The sequence below is a fragment of the Balaenoptera acutorostrata genome, chromosome 2 (assembly GCF_949987535.1).
Source record: "Balaenoptera acutorostrata chromosome 2, mBalAcu1.1, whole genome shotgun sequence".
Taxonomy (NCBI): Eukaryota; Metazoa; Chordata; class Mammalia; order Artiodactyla; family Balaenopteridae; genus Balaenoptera; species Balaenoptera acutorostrata.
In genome coordinates, this window is record NC_080065.1 from 185,360,658 (window position 1) to 185,379,201 (window position 18,544).

An 18,544-nucleotide genomic window follows, 5' to 3' on the forward strand; every position below is an offset into this window, starting at 1 on the left:
AGTGAAGCCCAGAGGGGCACTGCTGGGATTGGGAGGCTGGCGTATATGATGGACACTCAGTGGTGAGAAGGAGCAGGATTTGTGTACTGATGGACAGACACTGGGGGTTGTGACTCCTGGCTTGGGCAGCCAAGGAGAGGCAGGGGGATGGAGAACAAGTGGGCAGGCTTAGGCCCCCCCGGGAACCATGGGAGCATCTCTGAGCTGTTCCCCAGAGTCAGTTCCCAGCTCTTTCCTTGTATTGTCTCAAGTCACCCTTTCACCGATTCTGAGATGCAGGAACTGGCCTTGGCCCCATTTTACAGATGAACACACTGAGGCCCAGGGAGGTTAAGTCGCTTACCCAGCCAGGAAGGGACAGTGCTGGATGTGAATCCAGGCAGCTGCCTCTGGATGCCTCGGTATTAATCCCCAAAAGTTACATAACATAATGAATGGGGAGGGGTTAGCAGGGCTCCGTGGGGCTGGAATCAGGCCTCGGAATTTTCCAGAGACCAGATTTCGGAGCTCGGCCCAGCCAAGCCACCAGGGATAGGAAACACCTTCTGCGTTGTCACATGTCTGCCTGGCATGTCAAATGGGGGCACCCAGGGCATGGGGGACTCTGCGGGGGCCCCAGTGCATTGGATGGAGCCATCCTCTGGTACCTTTGCGGGGGGCCGGCCTCAGCACCGGGGCCAAGGATTCCAGGCCAGTGCAGGGGGCCAGCTGGCTGCGGCCGGGGGAGCCCGAGTCCTCTGCTAATGAGAACCAGGTGCGGTGCGACAGAAGGAAGGCAGCTGGGGGGCCCGGGGGTCTGAGCTGTCACTTCACCGTCGCCCTGGAATCCACATTGGCAGGCAGGAATCCAGGTCCTTCTCAGTGGCACGCCTCTGCTGCCTGCTAATTCGGGTATTTGTTCAGCATTTGTGCCCAAGACAGACCCACCCGGCCCTCAGGAAACGGTGGAGAGGAGATCACCCAGAATTAACCAAAGCCGGGGGTCTGGGCAGGTTCTGGAGGCCAACGTCAGAAAGCCAGACCCCTTCCAGGCAGTGGCTTATCCCAGAGGTCGCTGCTCTTCTTAGCCCCATGTTATAGATGAGGAAACTGAGGCTCAGGAAGGGACATGTAAGCCAGAGTCACCAGACTGTGGCCGAACCTGGCCTGGAGTGCAGGTTGGTGCGTCTGGAGCCCCTGCCCCCCCAATACTGCCCCCCAGGCCTCTCCTCCGGGGGCTGCAGGAGCATAGGAAGAGCCCTCACGCTGCAGTAGGCAGCTGAGCCCACTGGACCCCCAGAAGCCTCCTGGGGGAAAGAAATCCAAAGCTCCTGGCCCAGTGCCTCACAGCAGGGCTGTCAGCTGACACCCTCTGCAGACACCAGCTCTGCCCCCATCTCCTGGCAGCCCGCTGTTTTCCTGGCTGAACCTCCTCCACGGGGCTGGGGAGCCTTCCCATTCCCAGCCTGCGCCCCCTCGAGCAGGGATGCCCTCCCCCAGCACTCTAGAATGGAAAAACTTTATAATAAAAGGAAAACCTTAGATGTTCATAGCAGATTTATTCACAACAGACAAAAGGTGGAAACAGTCCGGGTGTCCATCGACTGATGAGGGATAAACAAAACGTGCTCCACCCATACAGTGGAATATTATTCAGCCTTAAAAAGGAAGGAGGTTCTGACAATTGATACAATGTGGATGAACCTTGAAGACATCATGCCCAGTGAAATAAGCCAGACACAGAAGGACACACTGTGTGTCATTCCACTCACAGAAGATCCTAGAGGAGTCACATCCAGAGAGACAGGAAGTAGATAGTGGGGGCCAGGGGCTGGGGGAGGGGTGGGGAGTCAGGGTTTCATGGGGACAGAGCTTCAGTTTGGGGAGATGGAAAACTCCAGGAGATGGATGGTGGGGATGGTTGCACGACAGTGTGAATGTGCTTAATGCCACCGAGCTGTGCGCTTAAAAATGGTGAAGATGGTGAATTTTGTGTGATTGTATATTTTGCCACAATCAGAAAGTGAAAACCATTTTAGCTTCCCCACCCCCCAAAAAACTACAGGCTTAGGGAACTAATACCCCCATTTTACAGATGAGCAAACTGAAGCCTAGTGTGTGTAGCAAGCACAAGATCGCCGTTTTGCAAAGGGGCAGGCGTTGAGGGGGGAACTCAGTGGGGCTGCCTGACCCTCCCATGCCGACCCCTGCCCAGGGCTCAGGAGGCCGGGGTGGTCGTGGGCTGGAGCCCCAGCCTGGCCGCGCAGTCCCCTGAGCCCCCGTGCTCCAGGCCAGAGGCTTGATTTGTCTCCAGTCTGTTCTTTCCCTGACCTGAGATAACTCCCCAGACTCAGCAGATTTCCCAGGAGAAGTGCTGGGGAGCCTCGCTCAAAATACCTGCTGCAGGTGGAGGGGGCGGCTGCTGAGACAGCGCCCGGGCCGGACCCTGGGAGGCCTCCCTCGGGATGCTGGCGGGCGGGCTGGGTGCGGGGTCCGCGGTGGTGCAGCCCCCTCCTTCCAGAACTGGGGCGGGAGCAGGCGGGCAGGCGTGACTCAGCCCGGCTCCTGGGTCCCTCTCTTGCCTCCTGCCTCCTGGACTTTGAAACGCAGTGGACTCCCTGCTGCCTGTCTGTACTCGGGAGCCCTCGGCCAGACCTCGCAGGTCCCCAGGGACGGGCCCCGTGAGCAGAGCGGGCGGGAGGCCACCTCATGACTGCCTCAAGACTGGCCCAGCTGGGGCTGTGGGGACCTGGGTGCCACGTTCCCTGAGCTTCCATCCTCTGGGAACAAACCTTGCCCTTGCCTCTCCCGCCTCTCAGCACCCACTGTCACTGGCTCCTTCTAGAAGCTCTGTCCCCTCGTGTCTTCTGGGACACCTCTCTGTAGGCTATTCTCCCACCTTTCTTGTTACATCTTTTCGGTTCTCCTTTGAGGCTCCTCCTCCTCCCGGTGCCCAGGACTCAGTTCAGAGCCCCCCGCATCCCCTTTGTCCACTCCCTCTCACTGATGTGGTCCAGGCCAGCAGGAGACTGACGCGGGCGGCTTGTCTCTCCTCCCCTGTCTTAGTCCAGCCTCTGCCAAAAGCAGACCCTGAAGCAAGGGTTTAGTGCCGTGAGTTGATCTGAAGAGCAGGAGTGAGGGGCCGGGGAGGATGGGAGGGGGAGGACGAGGGGCGCATGGACCCCTGGCATCCGCCCCCCGTTGGCCGGGGCCTCCACCTTGGACATTAATTGTCTTGTACACCCAGCTTGGAATGGCTCCCATACATGGTCCAACTGCAGCTCGGAGAGCGATGGAGTGAAATGTGGGACAGGAAGGTATGTGGGTGGGGAGCTCTGAGGGGCTTGATGCCCCCCCAGAGCGGAGCAGAGCCTGGGCTCAACCACTCCAACTTCTCCCCTTTAACCCGTGACACTAGGACACATGTCCACAGCCAGGGTGTGGGGCGGCAGACAGGGTCAGGGAGGGGAGATCCAGAGTGCAGTTTTGGGGACATTGCCTTCAAGATGCCTGGCAGGGGAGCCCAAGGATGATCTAGAGGAGGAGATGGAACTGAAGACACCACGTGGGGCCTCCCTGGCACAATGCTCAGGACCAGCCAGGGCCCTGGGTCAGGAGCTTTAAGGACAGCTATGGCCAGGTCGGGGGCCACAATGTGTTTAGGCCCTCAGAGGCTCACAGAACCAGGGGCTGGCTGAGAGCTGGACTCAGGGGATGCTGTGGGGCTCAGGGACAGTCCAGCCTCTTCCTGACAGCAAGAAGCCTTCCAGAACCAAATCAGATCACATCCAAAGCCTGCTAGTGGGCCCCCATGGCCTTCCCACACACCCACTCGCTCACCCTGGCCCAGCCACCCTGGCCTCTCTGTTGGTCTGAGATCCCATACCAAGCTCATCCCAACCTCAGGGCCTTTGCACATGCCATTCTCACTGTCCAAAGGGCTCCCCACCCCCCAGTCTTCGTCCAGGAGCTCCTTTTCATCTTCTGGGACCCAGGCAAGGGCCCCCCACACCCTATGAGTCCCTCTGTGGTACCCTCACCACCTGCAATCATGCCATTTCCTTGCTAGTTCGCTGACTTCTCTCCTACAGGACTGGGGGCTCCATGGCAGAGACAGGTTGTGCATTTCCTTGCTATGTCCCGTGTAGGTGCTGACCCACTCGCTGGGGGGCCTTGGGAAAGTCCAAACCCTCCCCCAGCTGCCTCAGACCCCGCCTGCTTGGTGGGCATCCTCAGGGTCCTGAGCGGGTGCTGCCCCTCCAGGTGGACACTCTTCCCCCAGTGTCCTCAGCTGGATGCCTTCTCAACCTCTGTTTGGGGACATTGATTGACTCCGCTGCATGCAAAGTGCTGGGTGCCATCAGAACCAGCCAGATTTCCACAGGAATAATCTGTATTTCATCTGCTTGGCTCTTTTGACCAATTATGAGAGGAGCAGCTCAATGTCATGTGGGCTCCTGGATGAGATCCTGGAGCAGAAAAAGGAAATTAGTTGGGGGAAAAAAAAACAAAAAACAACAGCAACTCGTGGAATCCAAATAATGTTTGGAGTTTGGTCAATAGTGATGGTAATTACTAATATTATCAATTAGTAATCATAATATACCAACGTGAGTTCCTTAGATGTGACAAATAGTCATTGTTTCCTATGGCTGTTGTAACAAATTAACACAAACTTGGTGGCTTAAGAAAACATATATTTATCACCTCACATTCTGGAGGTCAGAAGTCCTAAAATCCAGGCGTGGGCAGGACTGGTCCTTCCGGAGGCTCCAGGGGAGCATCGGTTTCCGCCTTTTCCAGCTTCTAGAGGCGCCGCATCCCTGGCTCGCGGCCCCTCCTGCATCCTCACAGCCAGCAGCGCAGCCTCTCCCGTCTCTCTCTGCCTCTGACCCTCCCGTTTCCCTCTTATAAGGACCCTGGGATGACGCTGGGCCCCCCGGGGAATCCAGGGACCTCCCCATCCCAGGGGCCTTAATCCCACCTGCAAAGTCCCCTCTGCCCCATGAAGTGACACGTCACAGGTCCCAGGACCAGGACATGGACATCCTGTGTGTGTGTGGGGGGGGGTGGGTGGGTGACATTATACTACTGGTGACAAAGATAGACAGAAACTTGCTGTAATATCTTTTGCAACTTTCTGTAAATCTAAAATTATTCCAAAATAAAAATTCTCTTTAAAAAAGAGAATTAAAAGACTACAATAAATTAAAACCTAAAAGGCAGTAACTCAAACTCACCCCAACCGCCCCCCCCCCCCGCCGAGATCATCGTGCTCGACCGTGAGGGTTTATTCCTGTCCACTTCCTGTCTGAGTTTATGCTAACATAGGTACTTTTCCTTTTATATAAATGGCATCAGATCATGCATAACTTTTCCTTCTCACCTAACACTTCTTGCCGTTTCTGAATAACTTTCCCATGCTCCTGGTCCCCACATTATGCGAGGCCCCTGCCCCCTCTGGCCTCATGTTCACTGCTCTCCAGCTACACAGGTCTCCTCACTGGGCTGGTCCTCACCCTCCTCCTCTGGCCCCCTGGCCTTTGCACGTGCTGTTCTGTCTGCCAGGAACACCCTCTCCCTCACACCCACTTCCATCCGGTTCCCCTTCATTCTCCAGGTCCTGCCTCAAGCATCTCCCCACTCAGGCAAGTCCCCCCAACCCCCTGCCTCAAAAGGAGCTCAGGACACCCATTCGGATGTGACTGTGAAGCTATCCCAGGCCCTCCAAGTCTCACTGCGTGTGACTCTGCCCCTCTGCCCCCCAGCATCCCGACCCATGAGGTGGGGGTGAGGATTCCTCTCACGGGGGCAGCTGGGGGGTGTCACATCAGATATGGAGGCCTCCAAGGTGGTGGTGATGTGTAGAGGTGAAATACTCCATCACAGGATCAGTGGCCTGAGAAACAGGACCTGTCCGGGGTGGGGGGTGTGAAGGTGATGAAAAAGATGCTGTTCACTATTAGAGAGGACCTCCTGATTACAAGTCACAGAAACTCCAAATTGCTAAAGTGAAAAATAATGGATGGATGGCTTCAGGTGCAGCTTGATCCAGGGACTGAAACAACCGTCTCAGAAATCTCGCCCTTTCTGCTTCCTGCTTCTGTTGGCTTCTCCCTGGGGTGGAGAAAACTACCATCCCAGCTCACATGGGCAACCCTGGCCATGGTGGGTCCCCGATCCTGCTCCATTCATGCTCATGCCCAGGGACAGCTGGGCAGCTCCAGAGACCTGGGTTCTGGGGTTGCAGGACCCCTCCCACCCCATCTACACAGGAGACTGGAGTATCCTGTGGACCACGTGCCCAGGCCTGAGGGATCGTGGGAGGCCACAGGGAGTTGGGGAGGGGGGCAGGGGGAGGCTCAAGGCTGTGAGACCACAGAGGGAGCCTAGGCTGACCCACATCCATCAGGACTCGTGTCCACTTGGCCTGATCCTGTCCAGGCCCAGCGTCAGGGACGGGGTCCAGGCCGGAGCTCAGCGTAGGGGCACCCTGCCGACCCCTGGGCCTGAGTTCAGACCAGGGCATGAGTTGCGGGGGGGTGAGATGCCACCGCACCTGGAGCCTCCAAACCTCACAACCACCCCTCCACCTGCAGCAGATATTTCGAGCTGAGCTCTCCGCCTCCTCTGGGGATCTGCTGAATCCAGCTGAGTTACCTCCTGCATGGGGGTGGGAGGCTGGAGACCTGCAGGGCGACAAAGACTGGGGAGAGGGGGCATGGGTGGGTACAGGACTCCACACCTTCACCCCAGCCCCATCTGGCCATCCCATAGGCGCTAGGGCTCCCATGCGGGGCACAGTGCCTACTGTATGCACTCCCTGCAGGACCCAGTGCCTGCTGTGTATTGTCCCTGCAGGGCACAGGGACTGCTGTATGCACTTTCTACAGGACTCAGTGCCTGCTGTATACACTCACTGCAGAGTACAATGCCTGCTGTAGACATTCTCTGTAGAGCATGGTGCCTGCTGTATGCACTCCTTGTGGGACATAGTGCCTTCTGTATATCCTCCCTGCAGGGTGCAGTGACTTCTGTATACACTTTCTATAGGCTACATTGACTGTTGTATACACTCCTTGGGAGGTTCAATGTCTACTAAATGCATTCCTTGCAAGGTGCAGTACCTACTGTACTGCAGGGCCAAGTATCTACTGTATGCATGTCTAGGATGCAGTGCCTGCTGCATACATTGCCTGCAAAGCATAATGCCTGCTGTATATGCTCCATGCAGGACACAGCGCCTGCTGTATGCATTCTTTGCAAAGCACAATGCCTGGTATATACACTCCTTGCAGGGTACAGTGCCTTCTGTATACCTTCCTGCAGGGCACACTGCCTGCTGTATGCACACCCTGCATAGCGCGGTGAACTGGGGCTTGGGGCATAAGGCACATGGGGGGGGGGCGGGGGATGAGATTGTCCACTTGGTGGCGCTCCTGGCCAAGCCTGATTTCTTTCTGATGCCGCCCAGGCCCCAGGCCCCAGCTCAGCACACAGTAGCTGCTCTGCAGAGGGTGCCTGCCCTCACCATCCCCCTCTCTCCTGCCATCCTCTCTCGAGCCCTGTTCCCCCAGGCTGAACCTTGTCAAGGTCACTGCCTTCATTGATGCTGAACCGCTGGCCACTGGTCCATGCTGTATCCTCATCTTACCCACTCAGGCTGCCCCTCCTCCTCCCGGAAGCCCATCCTCTTGCGACCTCGGGGGACCCCACGCCCACCCCGGCCTCTGACACTCAGGCCCCAGTCTCCGTTCTGTCCACACTCTCACCCCATGACCTCATCGATGACTCTAAACACCGCTGTGTGCAAAGGATGCCCACATGTCCATCCCCAGCCAGACGCGGCCCCTGGACTCCCAGCCTCTCCTTGCCTCACCCTGGACCCATCGTCAGGTGACCTCCGGACTTGTGCCTCCCCCTCCCGCAGGGAATGGGGCACCTCCCCTCACTGGCTGCTCAGCCCAAGCTCCCACCCGCCTCCTCCCAGTGCCTCCCCCATGGGATCTGTCCCAAGGCCTGCAGACTCCACTCCCAAACAGCTGGGAGCCACCCAGTGCCCTCCCCACCCCCCACGCCCCCAGCCCAGCCCCTGACCCCAGCATGCCTGCCACTGCCTCCCCACTGCTTTCCAGGTCCCCTGTCCTGCCCCCATGACAGCCAGAGGCAGCTGTTCCCAAACCAGAGCACCCCCTCCCACCTCCCATGGCTGCCATCCCCCTGGCCCCTCTCTGGCCACATCCCCACCCCCAGGCTGGCTACTGGCTCCACCCACCCCAACCTTCCCACTGTCCCTTATTCCCTTTTCCAGCCTCAGAGCCTTTGCATGTGCTGTTCCAGGCAGACTGGGCTGCCCTTCCCCCACCTCCCTGCGGCAATGACCTCCTGCGTGAGGGCCTTCCTGGCCCCCCACCCCATCTGCAGTGAGCTTGGGCTATTTCTGCAGAACGTCCTGATGGGAAGGTAGCATGGTGCCCTCGTAGGGCACTGTCTCCCCTCACTAGCTGGATTCACAGCTGTAGCGGCACAAAGTAAATGCTCAGTAAGTGTTGGATGGATGAATGGCGTTGGATGGCCCTGCCTTGAGCTGCTCCAGGCTGGAGGACAGACAGAGCTGGACCGGCGGTACCCCCTCCCTGTGTTCGGGGCTGGAACACCCCACTGCAGGCTCCCGGGAGAAGGGGGCACTCAAGCTGAGACTGGGCCGAGCTCAGGGAGCAGAAGAGCCGTCCACCCATCGCCCCCCTTGGTGCCCCCATCTCCTCAACCCGCTCGCCAGGCAGCATCCTGGGGCCACAGCGAGGAGCCAGGGGAGGGGGCGAGCGGAGGGCGCCTGCTGCGTCCCTGCTTGGGCGGGGGATGAGGGGTGGGCGGGGGGGCGCGCAGATGCTAAACCGGGGAAAGGTCTGGTGGTGGGGAGCCCTGGGGTTACCCTGTCCTTGCCCGTCCGCGCAAAGAGCTGAGATCCACCTGGAATTGTCGCTGTGGAGACCCCCGCCGGCCCCATTGCCCGGATGGGGAACTTGAGGTCGGGGAGGGTGGGGCCACAGTCGCGTGGGAGGGGGGCCTTCTGGACCCGGGTCTAGCTGCGAAGCCACGGCTTGCAGCCTGGGGCCGGGCAGGGAGGGCGGGAGGCGGGGTGGGGCGCGTCCTCTGGTGACAGCAGCGCCCGGGAATGCGCCGGGCTGGGAGGGGGCTCTCCGCCCCCCACGCCAGGCCCCTGGGACTGAGCTTCTCCCCAGTGCTCTGGGGCCCTGCTCTGGGGGTGGTCGGGACCTGGGGCGGCAACCCCAGGACCGGAACCCAGGCGCGCGGGTTCCTGAGTAGGGTGACTTTGAGGGAGGGGTAGGGAGAGGGATTTGGGGAGGGGTAGTGGCCAGGAAAGGGAGCCTTCGTGGGGACGCGATCTGGGCGTCGGTGGGGAGAGGGCAGCGCCCTCCTGGAGCCTCAACAGGGCGACCTCGGTTCGCTCACATTCCCGGGCCCTGAGCGCGGCGCCCGGAATAGCAGCCCCGAGGTGGGGGTAAGGGCGGTCAGTCCCCGCGTGGCTCCCCCGCCCTGGGCTTCCTAAGGTCACCGGCACGCGGACGGTCGGACACCAGGCCGCAGTTCTGGGGGGCCGCGGCGCGTGCGGAGCAGTCCCCTGCCGCAGATCGGCGCCCAGGCGCGCAACGGCCGCACGGGGGCGCACGGCGCCGCCGCCCCTCTGGACCCCGGCCGGGGCGCGCCCTGGGAGGCCGGGTGGGAGGGGCCGCCCCGGGCTCCCCCCGCCCCTCCTCGCGGGCCCCGCCGCTTCCGCTCGCCCACGGGCCGCCCGGGGAGCCTGGACGCGCCGCCTGGGCTCTACGTAGCCGGTAAGTCCCTCTTCCTATCCCCCCACTAACCCGGGCGGAGTCTTCTCTCCCTCCCTAAGCTGTGGGGTGGCGAGGCAGCACTCCCCAGGGTGGGAGAAAGCTCATCCCCACTTCCTTCTGGGGAAACTGAGGTCCAGAGGCGTGGCTTGCCCTGAGATCACACCGACGGTCAGGACTGCAGCCTAAACGGGGGGTGTGTCCTGCTCCTCGGGCAGGGGGCTCTGGAGAGTGGGAATGGTGATCCCTCAAGCCCCTCATTTTGCATCACCTAGACCCCCACCCCGTAAGCCAGTGCTAAGAGGGGAGCGGGTGTCCGAGGGTCAAGCCCCCTCCCCCTACCTCTGCTCTCCAACCCGGACTTCTTCCTGCTTCCTGGGCCAGCCAGGGCTGAGGTTCAGAGATGCAGCCAGCCTCACAGCTCTGGTCAGAGGGGGGGACCCACCGGGGGGGACCCACCCCGTGGTCCCCCAGGTTCTCAGCATCTGGAGCCACCTTGGCCCCAGACCCTTGGTGCCCCAGGTTTGAATGTCAGAGTCAGGAGAGCCTGATAACCAGGGACACTGCTGCTCAAGAACATCCAGTGGGGCCCTGCCTTCCCCCATCCGCTGCCCGAGACCTCCAGGACTGGAGCCCTCCAGCATGGCCTGCGTGTCCTTTGGGCACTGCTGACCGCTGGGCTCCCTGGCCCTAGTCCGCCACTTTCTCCACCAATGCCATGATCATGGGGAGGGTGGGGATGGCAAGTGACTTCATTCTTCCCCTGACAGATGGGGAAACTGAGGCCCAGGGAGACAAAGCCTCCCAGCCACCCTCTCCCCGACCCCCACACAGCCGCCTCCCTCTTCCCTGCGTCATCCTCATTGGCGGCCCCTTTCCCTCTGCAGGCGGCTCTGGGACTCCATCCCACACGCTCTTCACATGAGGCCATGAGGCACCCACTGGACCAGGGCCAGGTCACCCTGCCCTCTCCCGCCCCCCATCCAGGAGCTCCTGGCTGCTGCAGGTCTGGGAGCTGAGGGGGCCCTGGAGGCTGGGGCCCGCCCGGGGGTGGGGTGGGGGGAGCTCTGCCAGGCACCAGACCCAGCCACCACCAGCCACACCCTCTGCAAGGTCCCATAGAATCCTGAACTGTGCCCAGCTGGTCCCCACTGCACAGATGGGGAAACTAAGGCGGAGGGAAGAGGAGCGCCTGGCCCCTGGCCACACCGGAAGGTAGGAACAAAGTTGGTGGGGAGAGTGGAGAGGGCCCTAGGACCCTGGAGACACCTGTGCACGCTCCTGGAATGATTCCTTCCATCATGAGACGCCGAATAAGCACCTACTACGTGCATCATAGACAGTAAACAACCAATAATAATTATTTGAGTTTTCTCTCTCCAGACCGGGCTCTGTACCCCCCGTTTTCCTCACCTAATCTGACGAACCCCTCAAAACTCTCCTATTAGGTGGGCTCTATTATGACTTCATTTTTCAGAGATGAGAAGGGAGGCTCAGAGAGGTTGAGTTACTGTCCAAAATCACACAGCCAGTCAGGGAAGAGCTGGGGTGCAACCCCTGGCCTGCTGGCCCCCCCACTGCTGCGCCCCCTCCTCTCCCCCAGACCCCGCCCCCTCCGGAACCTCCTGCTCCTGCTGTGGACCCTCCTGAACTGTGGTTTGGGGGTCAACGCTCAGGTAAAGGGGGACATGAGCCCAGGGGGCAGCGGGTATGGGAACCCGGCTGGCAGTGTGGGGGTCACCAGGCTCCTTTCCAGGCTGACTCTGCCTCTATCTCCCCAAGTAGGGTCCGGGTGAGTGGACTCCATGGGGTTCCTGGAGCCGCTGTTCTAGCTCTTGCGGGCGAGGGCTCTCCGTGCGCAGGCGGCAATGCGTCCGGTGAGGAGGCTCCTGGGACTCGGCTGGGTGGGATGGGAGGGGGTCCCTGCCCCTCCTCTCCTGTCAGGCTGGCCCAGCCCCTGGCCGCACCCTCGGCCTGCCCACACATGCTGTGATTTTTAATCCCGCTAATCCAGCTGGAATGTGGGTGGGGTTAGTGGGGGTGGATGGGTGGGCAGGCTGGCTCTGGGGAAGGGTTTCCGGAGGTGCTGACCGCAGTCTGGCCACCCTGCTCATCGAAGGTTTCCCAGGGAAGAGCTGTGCTGGGGGGACACCCACGAGTACCGCCTCTGCCAGCTGCCCGTAAGTTCTATCCACCCACCCCCGCAGACTGAGTTCTCCCTGAAGCCCTCCTGCTTCCCCACTCATGCCCCCAAATATGCTTGCCACCATGCCAGATTCTCTGGGCATCCCCGGGGCTGTCCCAGCCTCTGCTCCACCAATCTCTGTCCCCAGGAGTGTCCCCCAGGGGCCGTGCCCTTCCGAGACCTCCAATGCGCCCTCTACAATGGCCACCCTGTCCTGGGCACCCAGAAGACCTACCAATGGGTGCCCTTCTATGGTGGTGAGTAGCCTATGCTCCTGTTAGTCCAGCTCTCTCAGAGCTGGCAGGGAAAAGTGGCTGCTAAGAAGGAAGGGGGACTTGGAGGGGTGCAAGAAGGGGGCATTGGCACTGGGGCTTTGAGGGATATGTAGGAGTTGGTGAAGTGAAGGGTGGAAAGCAAGTGTGAGTTGTGAAGAGGGGCAGAAGGAGGCAGGGTCTATTCTGCACAGGGTCGAACCCCAAGCTGAGGATTTACTGGGAGCTGTATCCAGAGGCCAACATTTCTCAAACTTACACCAGTAGCAGGAAATATTGCTGCACTGAGCTGAAAATAGCGAGTTATATAACTGTGTGCCTGGGGCAGTGCGCCTCCAGATTTAAGGGAAACAGGCAGCTTCAGATGCCACGGTGGGGGTAGACACAGATAAGAAAATCCTAGAATGGAGAAAGTTCCAACCGTCAACCTCACAGATTTTTTTTTTCCTTCACCCTAAGAATTGGCGGAAACTTGCCATGATTTCACGCCCGCAGAGGCCCGCCAGGGCCAGCTCAGGCTCTATTCCAGGCTGGGTCTGCCAGCCAGCCTCAGGGAGTCGGGAGCCAGAGTGAGCCTGAGCAGGGGGAGCAGGGATCAGGTCTGTGGGCCTGGGGTGTGGTCAGACTGTCCATTATGCCCCACTGCCAGGCAGAGGGGAAAACTGAGTCCCGGGAAGGGCCAGCAACATACCCAGGCTATGCAGGACTCAGTCAGAACTGGACAAATACTTTTTGGGGGGCACCTGCTGGGTGCAGAGCCCAAGTGCCGAGTGAATTCTGCCCACCTCTGTACCCCAGAACCTAGAACGTTGTCTGGAAAATAGTAGGTGCTCTATGAGTGTTTGTGGAATGAACGTGTGGAAGAGTGAGTGAAGAATGGGTGATGATGTTAATAGTGGGCCCCTAATATTAGGAGTTAACATGAATGAATGAATGAACGAATGAGTGCAGGCCCAGGATACTTGCCTGGGACAGTCCCAGCAAACGGGAAGCAGAATGCCTAAGTTCCAGTCCTGGCTCTGCCTCAGCCTCCATGTGTGGCTTTGGCTGAGTCTCTGGGCCTCATCTGCCCAAGAGGATGGCTGCCTGAAGGGAGACTGGCACGAAGGGGGCTGGAACTCAGATATGTCCCCCACTCCCACCGACTCCTCCCATCCCCAGCACCCAACCAGTGCGACCTCAACTGCCTGGCGGAGGGACACGACTTCTATCACAGCTTCGGCCGCGTGCTGGACGGTACCCCCTGCAGGCCGGGCACCCAGGGACTCTGCGTGGCTGGCCGCTGCCTCGTAAGAACTCCAGGCCCCGCCCCCATCCCCGCCCCTTCTAGGTTCCACCCGGCCTCTTCCCTCCAGGCCCCGCCCCCAGACCCCATTCAGTAAGTTCCTGGTCCCGCCCTCTTCCCTAGGCCCCGCCCCCTTACCGAGTCCCCGACCTCCCCTGCCCCACCTATCACTAGGCCTCATCCCCAGCCTCCTCCCACTAGGGCCCGCCCCCCAGGTTCCATCCTTTTAGTTCTTGGTCCTGCCTTCTTCCATGGGCCCCGCCCCCTCGACGGCAGGGGCCGTCTGACGGCGCGCGTGCCCTCACCACCCCTTTAGAGCGCCGGCTGTGACGGTTTGCTGGGTTCGGATGCCCGCGAAGACCGCTGCGGCCGCTGCGGCGGCGCCAACGACTCGTGCCTCTTCGTGCAGCGCGTGTTCCGGGATGCCGGTGACAGCCCTCCCCGTCCTCGTGCTCTCCCAGAGCGGGCCCTTTAAGACGTCCCGCGCTGATTGGGCAGTCTGCGGCCCAGCACCCATCGCTCATCATTCTGATTGGTCATTGCCAGATTGTCCCGCCCTCCCCAGAATAGACGGGGTTTAACTCTTTTGCTGCCGCACTTAAGTGATAATCATCGTAACTCCAATCCTTTAGGAAGCGTTTTCGGAGTACCAGGGCCTTGGATAACCTTCTTACCGCAGTATCCCACTTAATCCTCAAATCATCCTTCAAATACACCCCACCTGCTCCCCAACGCCCTCCTTCCCTCCCGCCCAGGTGCCTTCGCTGGGTACTGGAACGTGACCCTGATCCCCGAGGGCGCCAGGCACATCCGCGCCGCCCACCGGAGCCGGAACCACCTGGGTATCGCAGGGTCCGAGGGAGGAGGCGCCCTGCTGGCCGCCCGAATCCAGCGGGGAGGGGGGCGACAGGGTCGGGAGGCGGGCGGGGCCGCTTCCGGGGAACCCGGGCTGACCCTTCCCTTGCAGCGCTGATGGGGGGCGACGGGCGCTACGTGTTCAACGGGAACTGGGCGGTCAGCCCTCCCGGGACCTACGAGGCAGCGGGCACCCGCGTGGTCTACACCCGCGTCACAGGGTCAGAGGAGACGCTGCGCGCCGCCGGGCCCACCTCCGAAGACCTGCTCCTGCAGGTGGGGGCGGGCCTCTGAGAGGGCGTCTGGGCGTGTGGGGTTAAAGAATCCGTTGGGAAGCAGGTGTCGGGGCGGGGAGGGGCTGGGTAGAGTGTGTGTTGGGGGACGCTGGGCCATCAGGTCCGAGGGCAGCTCCCTAGTATGTGACACACCCCCACCCCCGCCGCCCAGGTCCTCCTGCAGGAGCCCAACCCCGGCGTTGAGTTCGAGTTCTGGCTCCCCCGGGAGCGCTATGGCCCCTTTCAGGAGGAGGCTCAGGCCCAGGGTTGGTCCCTGCGGCAGCCGCAGCCTCGGGAGGTAGATCCTCAGTCCCCTGAGTCTCCCGCTGCCCCCACTGTTATCCCCCCACGGACCCCAGGCCCCACCCCAGGTGAGCTGGGGACAGCCTGGGCGGGGGCGAGCAGGGAGGCAAGGCCTGTGCCCCTGACTGCACTGCCCCCGCAGACCCCTGCCCACCCTGCCCTGACACCCGCGGTCGTGCCCACCGGCTGCTCCACTATTGCGGCAGCGACTTTGGTGAGAGGCCCTTGACCCCATCCCTCACCTGGCCCCTAATTGACCTGAACTTGACCCCTAACCAGCGGACCTCTGACCCTGGTCTGACTTTGCCTTTCACTCCTTGACCTGACTCCAGCTTGACCCCTCCTGACCCTCATTTGACTCCCTGATCTGATCCTTTGCCCTAATCTGACTCCTAACCCCTCACTGATCCCTGAGCTGACCCCTACCCCCGGCCTCAGCTGACCACAGTCCCCAAGGGCCCCCAATGCCCCACCTGACTCCCAGTTCCCTCGTCTGGCAAGGGGTGTGTGGATGGGCCCCGGGGCGGAGTGTCCAGCCGGGCTCAGCACCACCCTGCCCGCAGTGTTCCGGGCCCGCGTGCTGGGCCGCGTCCGGCAGGCCCAGGAGACCCGATATGAGGTGCGCGTGCAGCTCATCTACAAGAACCGCTCGCCACTGCGGGCCCTCGAGTACGTGTGGGCGCCGAGCCGCTGCCCCTGCCCACCGCTGGCCCTTCATCGGGACTACCTGCTGGCAGCCCAGCGCCTCATCAGCCCCGATGGCACTCAGGACTGGCTGCTGCTCCCCCATGCTGGCTACGCCCGGCCCTGGAGCCCCGCCGAGGACAGCCGCGTGCGCCTGGCCGCCAGACACTGCCCCCTCTGAGCCCCTGGACCAGACCTCGGCCACACACGGCTGACCAGGCTCAAAGTCAGCATATTTCCCCTCTTGCCATAGCTTCCAGGGAGCTCAGAACTATCTCCCACCTGCAGCTCAGTGACTCCCCACCACACACACTCAGACACCCCTGCACTCAGTCAGATCCACTGTCAGAAGCAGGCACGCACTGGTGAGGATACACTAAATGGACTCTTTAGCTCTGATTTCCTCTCTCACCCTGGCTGCCAGGAAACTCATAGCTATTTTACTCTCAGAGACTCTGTGTCTGCTTTTATTCCCCTTGTCTCACACTCATTTGCTGGAACACACTGTCACACGCAAGCATGACCCCAACAAAGACATGCCTAAGGAGACCTTGTAATGTATCCATTTCCCCTCTTGCCCTGGCTACCAGGAAGCTCACCACTGTTTAACCCCCTGACACTCTGTCTCTCCCTTCTCATTGCCACTTAACACATGCACACTCACGTATTCAGAGACACTGTTACAAACAGGCATGACCCCCTAGAAAACATGCCTACCCAGGCACTGTAACGTACCAATTTCCCCTTTTGCCCTGGCTACCAGGAAGTTCAGAGATAATCTTGACAGCTTCCGCAATTCGGGGGGAGGTGGGAGGGTTCCCTCCAGGCAACACTGCTGTTCACCCCCTTTTTTATTCCTATTTAATTTTTACAAGCACTTTTTTTTTTAACAAGGGCACCCCAGTTTCACATACTTGGCCGCAGACACTTCAGGATGCCCTGTTAGTCAGATCCACAGCCACATTGTCACCACCTGAACACACGTGATCACGTGCACCTCATCCCCTCCTCCTCCTGGTCCAGCCCCCACCTCCCCCCAGCGTGTCTGACCCTGGGGCGACCGTGAGGACGGGGAATATAAGAGGATGGGGGAAGGCGGGACTTTCTGAGGTTCCAAGCCCCCTCCTGATGCCCCTTGGGGCCACATATTCCTCTCAGGCCGTTCAGGGGGCCCCCTCCCCACCCCCGAGCAGAGCAGGCAGGTCAGAGCCCCCACCCTCAGCGTGTGCCCTGTCCTCATGTGTCCTGGATGTAGTCTCCTCATAGATTCTAGAGCCAGGAGGGCAGGCCTAGATCATGTGTGGATTGGAAGTGTCAGTGGGGTGTCACATAGTCACGCAGAAAACCTCCCCTTCTGCCTCCCCATCCTGAGTGGGGTGACTCACGCCGTCATCTGGGACAACCTGCTCATCTGTACCATCTGTGGTTGTGTCTTCTTCTGGGGCGCGGGATGGTGGGAGTGTGCAACGGGTGCTGGACATGTGGGTCTCAATGGACTTGGCCCCTGACCTTGGGGGTGACCTCAGGCCAAGTCCTGCCCCTCTCTGGGCCTCAGTTTCCCCATCTGTGTATACCCTTTCAGCCCCTCCCGGCCCTGACCTTGGGAACCTCACTCTTCCAGATTCCTTCCCTAGCCCTTCTGTTCATTCGTGCATTGCTCCAAAGAGTATTTATTGAGCACCTACTGTATGCCTGGGACTCAGCAGCGCCTGGGGCGGCCCCGGCCTAGCCCTGTCTTCTGTAACAAGTGCTGAAGCCAGAGGATCTCCCGAACGCCCCCCCCCCACCCCGCCGCGGGGCAGAGTGGGGCGCAGTTCTGGAGGGAGGTGTGGGGTCTGGGCGCCCCCTGGTGGCAGGACGGGGGGAGAAGGAATTCAGCGTTTCGGGTGTTACCTGCAGCCCCCAAGGGCTTCAGGTCCCCGATGGCCCCAGATGGTCCCCTCTGCCTCACTGTACTGTGGGAGTGTGTTCAGTGTCTGGAAATGGGAGCCTCCGGCCTCTTCCTCCCCGGAGCTCTGTGGGGCAACCCTGCCATCTACTCCCCAACCAGCGGGACCGGTTTGCAGGGGTGAGGTTCCTGCCGGGGCAGAGGCCAATGCAGGGCCCACTCTAGCAGACAGGATGGCCTGTGGCCACAGGAGCCACGATTTCCCGCATGCCTTCCTCCGAGCGGCAACATTGTTTCCGGTAATGGTCACGTAACAAACAATCAATGGAACCATTTAAAGAGAGAAGAAAGCATTGCAATTTTAAAGATACTCAAAATCAGCAACCCAGCTGAAGGTGGAACTAGCATTTGCACTTACTTGCCCAGCAAAAATTCCACGCTGCTTTGATGCTTTACTTTTAAACACGAGTAAAAACTCCAGGTGCAACAACGGAACATGCAACAACGGAAACGGAGAGACTCAAGATCTGTATCTTTGTGTCTTTACAATCCCTGGCTCTCGGGTTTTATTATTTACTGTGTCCCTGTAGGAACACGCAGGGCCCATTTGGTTTAGAGACTGGATCGCTGCCCGAAGAGACCGCCGGTGATTACAAACGGAACTGCCTCTCGAGGGAAGCACTCACAGCTGAGTCTTCAAGGGTCCAGAACTGGGAATTCTCCAAATGGACTTCCCGCAGGAGGCAATGTTTATTAAAGGATAAAGAATGAAAACGGGGGCTTCCCTGGTGGCGCAGTGGTTGAGAATCTGCCTGCTAATGCAGGGGACACGGGTTCGAGCCCTGGTCTGGGAAGATCCCACATGCCACGGAGCAGCTGGGCCCGTGAGCCACAATTGCTGAGCCTGCGCGTCTGGAGCCTGTGCCCCGCGACGGGAGGGGCCGCGATAGAGAAAGGCCCGCGCACC

General features: G+C 60.3%; 1 protein-coding gene across 8 annotated transcripts; it reads left to right on the forward strand.

Moving 5' to 3' along the window:
- Positions 1-9,364: 9,364 nt before the first annotated feature.
- On the forward strand, positions 9,365-18,352 carry ADAMTSL5 (ADAMTS like 5). 8 transcript variants are annotated; one of them, XM_057541282.1, is made up of 14 exons: positions 9,365-9,833; positions 10,718-10,836; positions 10,944-11,045; positions 11,308-11,506; positions 11,616-11,707; positions 11,950-12,010; positions 12,164-12,272; positions 13,449-13,576; positions 13,889-14,000; positions 14,328-14,414; positions 14,540-14,703; positions 14,875-15,073; positions 15,148-15,219; positions 15,569-18,352. In XM_057541282.1, exons 2-14 carry the CDS (start codon positions 10,760-10,762, stop codon positions 15,868-15,870), a joined length of 1,704 nt encoding a protein of 567 aa, XP_057397265.1. In that variant the 5' UTR covers positions 9,365-9,833; positions 10,718-10,759; the 3' UTR covers positions 15,871-18,352. The 8 variants fall into 8 exon arrangements, with proteins under 8 accessions (XP_057397265.1, XP_028020853.2, XP_057397267.1 ...); XM_028165052.2 differs by having other exon boundaries at positions 11,434-11,506; XM_057541284.1 differs by having other exon boundaries at positions 10,718-11,045; positions 11,279-11,506.
- The last annotated feature ends 192 nt before the right edge of the window (positions 18,353-18,544 follow it).